Source organism: Crocodylus porosus, unplaced genomic scaffold (genome assembly GCF_001723895.1).
Source record: "Crocodylus porosus isolate Cpor-Errol unplaced genomic scaffold, CroPor_comp1, whole genome shotgun sequence".
Classification (NCBI taxonomy): Eukaryota; Metazoa; Chordata; order Crocodylia; family Crocodylidae; genus Crocodylus; species Crocodylus porosus.
The window spans coordinates 27,792,991-27,799,942 of NW_017728948.1; the positions used below are offsets into that span (position 1 = coordinate 27,792,991).

The 6,952-nt window shown below is 40.9% G+C and overlaps 1 protein-coding gene across 4 annotated transcripts in view; it reads left to right on the forward strand.

Annotated features, from left to right (window-relative positions):
* CC2D2A (coiled-coil and C2 domain containing 2A) overlaps positions 1-6,820 on the forward strand; it is a 112,828-nt gene extending 106,008 nt beyond the window's left edge. For all 4 annotated transcript variants that reach the window (XM_019553089.1, XM_019553092.1, XM_019553090.1 and 1 more), the window contains 4 exons: positions 1,290-1,412; positions 2,181-2,239; positions 2,852-3,029; positions 6,617-6,820. In XM_019553089.1, the coding sequence (XP_019408634.1) occupies positions 1,290-1,412; positions 2,181-2,239; positions 2,852-3,029; positions 6,617-6,805 (549 nt within the window). In that variant the 3' untranslated portion in view covers positions 6,806-6,820. The remainder of the gene's footprint in view (positions 1-1,289; positions 1,413-2,180; positions 2,240-2,851; positions 3,030-6,616) is intronic.
* Positions 6,821-6,952: the final 132 nt, after the last annotated feature.

A 6,952-nucleotide genomic window follows, 5' to 3' on the forward strand; every position in this document is an offset into this window, starting at 1 on the left:
AATGTAAAAACAAGTGGATGGGCAATAACTTTTGAAGCTAACCACCTTAAAAGCAATAGTTGTTTTATAGAGCATGTACTTGAAGGAACACACTACCATGATGTATCACTGAGATAAAAAAGATGAAATGTTTTATATCCATAAGTTTGTCCATAGTTATATATGTCAAACAGGATGACACATTCTCTTGCTTCTCAAAAGTAAATTGGATGATGATTAATAATCCTAGCTGCTATTCCATAATTGTCCATTATGGGGTTTCTTGCACTTAACTGATTCTGGACACTACTGAAGACAGGGTCTCTGATTTGGTAAAACAGTGACCCGAGCTAAACAGGCAACTCCTACGTTCACTCGAGTACGTCTGTATGATAAAGCACGAATAGGGCATGTCCCCACAAGCGCGCATGTGTGATTTGCAGCACTGCAAACCTGCCTGCAGTGCCACAGACTGTACACTCTGCACATGCTGCATTGCTGGTGTGTGTGGGGGTGGTTGATACTGGGAGATCCTGGTATCAAAAAGTGGCAGAAAAAGCAGGGCAGCACACATGGCTGCAGTGTGCGCCACCCAAAACTAGAGCCTGACTGGTCAGAGCCATGCTCTGGCTGCCAGCCAGGCTCCAGTGCGCCCGGATCCCTTTCGCTGCAGCCCCGGATGGCCCCCAGGTAAGGCTGCTGGAGCTAGTCCACATGCTGGCACCTGCCTCCCTACCCCACCCGGGGCAATCGCCACATGCCAGAGCACATGTGCAGCAGCATGTCCAGGGACATGCATGTTCCTGCTCATGGGGACATGCCCATAGTGTGTTATCTGAAAGATGTATGTAGAAAAAGCAGACTACAGCAAATGTTTACATTATTTTTAAATTGTTTCAGAAAGTTCATTTTAAAGCGTTGTGTAGCACATCCTAAAGTCTCTTTAATATTTTATTATAAATACAAAATAGTAACTTCAGAGACTTTATAACATCACAGATATAATTTCTGAGCATTACACCTTTCATCTCATGTTGAAAACATGTATGACAACCCTTCAACCCTGTCAACTCTAAGAAATTGTAATTACATGTAGTAAGTATAGTAACATGTTAGCCTATATATAGACCTATAAAGATGTGAAACTGAATATACAGGACAGTTTCTTGTCTTATACCCAGTTTATTCCTGTTGTAGCTTTCGAATATAGTGATTACCCTTTTTGAAAACTGGGACACTTTATACGTGTCACCAGTGCTTACCTGCCAAAGTACTGGAAAAATACTTACAGCAATGTTGTTTTCTTTTAGATCTGGTTCAATATTCAGCAATGTGATTCCCCAGTAAGGATAAATTTTGACATCAGCAAACCCAAATTATGGAAGCCTTTCTTTTCAAGACGCTTACCATATCCTGGCCTCTCAAGTGTTCAGGTATTCCTGTAGCTTTAGATTAATTTATAGTTCAAAACAATTACTTTAATGCTTATTTAAGGGGTGAAATGATTTGCAATGATGATGCTTATGATGAGTTATTTTTCTCTCTCACATTTTACATGCCTGTTCCTATATACAAACCCCACGCACTTAAGGAAAATGGAAGTCTTTAAGGCCTTACCATTTAAGGGTAAACTTGTTACTAATGTGATTGTTAATACATCAGGCCAACCACAATGAATGCAGTATTTAGGTCTTTAGAGTACAATATTTCTAACAAGTGCCAATTAGTACTACTTAGTAGAATGGATGATAAACGGCCCTCAGACCACCAACGTGAGATCTGAGGACAAGTATGATTTGTGCCATTCTCTGAGCTCAGCCACAAGTAAAATCCAAACCATGCAACGTCAAAATCGAAAGGGATGTCAACTTTGTCTTTAAAATGTTTAAAAATCAAGTTCCAGTCTGCATGTTGTGGTATGCTGTCTGTAAAGAAACAGTGCTTTATCTGTATTTAATCAGACATACAAGCATCAGTGGCTGAAGCCAACTGTACAGAGGGATGTATTTCTTTAAATACAAAAATCTAGCTTCACTTGCGTGTTGTTTCTGAGCTAGCCTGTTTTTTCTTACCACCTTCAAAACGTGGTGGGATGCATACCTCTATTGAAGGTACACTTGTGTAAAACTGTGAGAGAGGCTCTGTGCTTTCATTGCTGATTAAAATCGTCACATTCTAAGTCCCTTTGTTTGTTTTATTAGCCTGAAGAATTAACTTACCAGCGGGCAGACAAAGCTGCTGCTTTGGAACTACAGGGCAGGTAACTTTACAAGTATCTGCATAATGACATTAAATGCAGTGAGTGTCAACACTGAAGACTGAACATTAACAAAATCTAGCCTGTTCGATGACCTGCCTCACCCATATTCATGCCTGTATCCAAAGGTCTGCTGAGTCTGATAAGGCAGTTAAGGAATACAGTGCTCATGTTTGCTTTTTTTCACCTGTTAGCTAGAGGAGCTGTTGCCCACATTTTGAGGTGGACAGAAAGTTCACTGGAGCTGTTGCAACCTTTTGTATCTGGTGACTGTTACAAAGGGGTAAAGATAAAAGTACTATAAGGAGAGGAAAAACATTTGCAAAGGTCAGAACTCACTTTCCTGCATATGACTTTTGGAGAGTTCTTTGCTAAGCCAGGACACTGTCACCTTACTGCTGTTACGTGTGTACTGCTTCTCTGAACTGCTTTGTGAGCAGTGCAGGGTTCATTACTTAACTTAACATCTCCCCACAACCTGAGTAGTTAGCTGAAAAAAAATGCAGCAGTTTTTCTGGAACAATCCCTAGTACTAGATTGTGAAGCTACAATTCTACCTTGAACTGGCAGTGGTTAATGTACAGCTCTTAAAAAATAGCTGAATTTTTATTGCAGGATTGAAAAGATACTAAAAGACAAAATTATGGAGTGGAGGCCCAGGCACCTCACTCGTTGGAACAGGTACTGCACCTCCACGCTTCGTCATTTCCTGCCCCTCTTGGAACAGAATCAAGGCAAAGACATAGAAGATGATCACCAAGCAGAACTGCAAAAACAGCTGGGAGATTACAGGGTACTTATTTAAATGAATGCATGCATCTTCTGTAATGAAGCTAGATCATGAGCTGTCAGATTGCAGTACTCCAGTGACTTGCTGTTTGCTTTCAGTTAGTAAAGTGGAACTTCTTAGCAGCAGCTGTACAGTTAGGCTAATGATCAACAGCAGGCAGTGGTTAATGCTTCCGAAATCAGCAAAACGCCAACCAAGAAAACCAAGAAAATATGGGCAATTCTGTGTTCCTGGGATTCTAGGAAACTTCCAGGGCCACAGTGGACCTTTGCTCTCTCCCCAGAGAGCAAATTAATTTCTGTAGAGCATCAGGAAGTGAGATAAATGCTGCAGTCTGCTTTTCTCCTCTCACTTCAGATCCATCATATCTTAAGTGTTCTCTGCAGTGGAGGAAAGGACCTGACCTAACTGCTTATCACCCATGCACATTTATACCGAGACAAAATTCAGTTTGAGAGACTGGCCTGGTCCAATGCAGATTTTTGGTTAGTGCTTGCTTCCAGTTAACTGGAAATGCATGCTCTATTATTTGCATCCATTCACAGTTATTTTTGCTGTTGTACTGTACCTTCCCTTCTACCCAATTGGCCACTATTGTGATGACACATTTAATAAGAAATCGACCCTTCGATCATTCTAGAGCTCAGGGTCACAAATTTTAGTGGCTAGATCTGCAAAAGGATTTTGTCACAATTCCCAGCCTTGTCATACCTAATTTTTAGGTGACTGGGCTACACAGCACTGAGCTAGGTACTAGAAGCCTCTCTCAACATACCCAGTCTGATGGAACCGGGGAACCATAGGATTGGAAGAAACCCAAATAATCTAGGCCAGGCCTCTGCACAGGATAAGCTGTTTCTGAACCATCTGAGCTGGGTGCCTATCTAGCCTCTTGCAAACCTCCAGCAAAGAGAATTCCATATCTTCCCTAACTCTGCAGCTTATGCATTGTCCTCTTGCTTTTACAATTAGATAGTTTTTCTTGAAGTCTAAGTCTGCTTTTTCTGTATGTAAAACTGCTGGCTCATAGCCCACCTTCTGTATTTATACTTTAAATAGACACTAGATAAAATGCATAAACACCATTGAGAACAGGGGCTAGAACTTAAGGCCTAGCTTTCTTCCAGGGCAACTAGAGAAGACACACTTCCTTTTGCTTGCTTTCCTTCTGGTTCCATGAATCTTTTCCTCTTGGCTGCCCAGCTGCAACAGCAAGGCAAAAAGGTGCTGTTTAATTCAGCTCAGCCATGAGCCAGTCCTAGAATTTAGGGGCTCCTATACACATACAGGGAGCCTGCTCTGACACATTATAATTCCAACACTTCATTGATTAATCAAGTCTGCTGGTGTGTGGAAATTAGTGTGCTCTAGTGTCATGTGTATCAGTGTCCCAGTACTGAAAAATGGCAGCAGGGTGCTTTAAAGCTCATTCAATGAGCTTTAGTTCAAAGCACCTCACCTCTCTTTTTCAGCATAGGGGCTCTGATGCATGCAAGGCTCCAGGAACATTTAATTAATGTCCCTCTCAGAGCAGTACTAATTAACGTGTCCCACCCCTGATCCACACACCTGCTGGAGCACGTATATAAATGCCCTAAATTTCCCACTGGCCGTGCTTTAAGCCGAGGATATACAGGCAGTCCTCGGACTTATGACACAATTGGTTCCTGAAAACTGGGTCTTAAGTCAAAACTTTGTAACTCAGAACCAATTTTCTCATAAGAAACAATGTTATAAATAGGGGATTGGTTCCTGAACCAAGGCCCAATACCCTGTTTTCACCAAAAATACACCAGAATTTTGTACTCAATCAGTTGTAGATGAGTAATATAGCTACATTAAATAGCAATCATATTGATTTGGAAGGACTTCTTTGAGGTGAGTTTGCTGGACTTTTTGAAGTGCTCTTGGCTGGAGTTTTCTCAGGAGTCTTGGCTGCAGGTTTTTCTGGAGTCTTGTCTGCTTGCTTAAAGAAAGCGTCCAAGGGAAGTTTGAACAGATGTTCTCCAGGGAGACAGACAGTGCAGCAAACTTGTTCACTGGCATAGCATTGCATCAGATCAAGTGTTGTAAAGTCAAAACTGACATCAGAAAGTTGAAACGGTGTCAGTGTATAAATGTTGTAAGTGCAAAACATTTTAACTCAAAACATTTTAAGTTGAGGATTGCCTATAGTAGGAGGAGCCATTTCCCAAACAAATGGCGATACTGACTTCACTTTTTGGTGCACTATCTTCCCACTTGGGTCCTGAATCTGAATACGAAGGATACCTCTTGGATCACGCTGATTTGCAGTATGATGGATGTAGTGTAGACTACAGTAAGGCCCCCATTAAGACAATGCAGCTTGGTATTTTTGGAGGTGCATAAGTGCCATCTATTAAAGAATGCTGTGTGCCACCATAGGCAAAATAGGATCATGCCCTAGTGTGGTAGTCTTAGCTTGTGACAGACAGAAGCTAAGTCTAGGGACTTCTTAGTAGTGAAACAGTACTGAGCCCTTATGCTTTTGTTTTCTTTCTGGTGGCAGAGAGGTTAAAATACCCCATTAGTACTAAAGTGATGGATTCCGGATACTTTTTGATTCCTGCTTGAAGAGTGCCTTACCATCTCTTTTCTTATTTTCCTGTTGTAGCTGTATTGTTTTGTTCCTGTTTTATCTACCTACTTAATAGATCTGTTACTTTATATTTCTTGCACCTTAGAGCAGGCGTTTATAATGCAGCATCTCATCCTGGATCCTCAAGCAATTCACAACTGCCGTTGAAGCTGTGCCACTGACTAAAAAATTAGGCTCTGAGCACCGGAGAAAATGAAAATGATACTGTATCCTAATACTAACAGTACTCCTCTGTGTGTAGAGGGCAGGCCAGGGGGGTTCCAGTGTTTGTCGTACTGAGTATCATACTAATGCCTATTAAATAAATATTCAGCTATCAGGTAGCTCTCCATCTGCAGCTGCATGTTGATGTTTGTTAGATGTGCTTTGGGAACCCCTGTTCTACTCTTGGATCCTGACAAGATTTAAATGTAATGGTGTCATGGCTGAGGCCTTTTTGGACACATCAAGTAATAAAAAAATTAGATACGGGTTAGGGAGTCCTCCCTCCCCCAGTATAATGAAAACGCGTTCTTCAGTGTTGTCAAAGGAAGCATCTTCAGCATAAGGATTTGGGCTCAAGCTACTATTAATCCTTTTGTGGATCTAGCCTTAAGTCCATAGTAGCACATCATCAAGAACGGCCTGTGTTGAAGCAGGGCCAAAGGCTGACAGCAATTTAATTGATCAAGGTCATGAGGCTGAATAACAACAGGAAGGTTGTGTATTAACCAGCATTTGCTTTGTGCTGGAGTCAGACAGGAACAGATTCATGAGCGTTCTGTTTTCGTGGTTTATGGCCTTATTCTGCCTCTACTAAGCTCTCTTCTTAACTTACATTTATAAACAAAATTAGATTTAAAAAACATCATTACTATTGCTTCTTTTACTTTCTTTCCATCTCCAAACTGTAAATCATATTTAGAATAGAACACAGCAATCCACACCCCTCCCAGAAGAATTAATAATGTTTCCTTTTTCTTGTTCCTAGGTCTCAGGATTTCCTATTCATATGCCATATTCTGAAGTGAGACCTTTAATAGAAGCTGTACACAGTACTGGAGTTCACAACATTGATGTTTCAAATGTGGAATTTGCTCTTGCTGTTTATGTCCATGGTTATCCAAAAAATGTTCTCTCTGTGTGGATTTACATTGCTTCACTTGTGCGTAATAGATAACAGGAAGTTAAATCAGAATAAAATCAAAGCTAAAAGGTATCAGCCCCACCAAAGAAAAGCTTTACTATAAAAAATCATTATATGAAGTAGTACTTAACAAAATAATCACTTCTTTCCATTTCTGCAGTTTTGGGGGGGGGGGGGGGG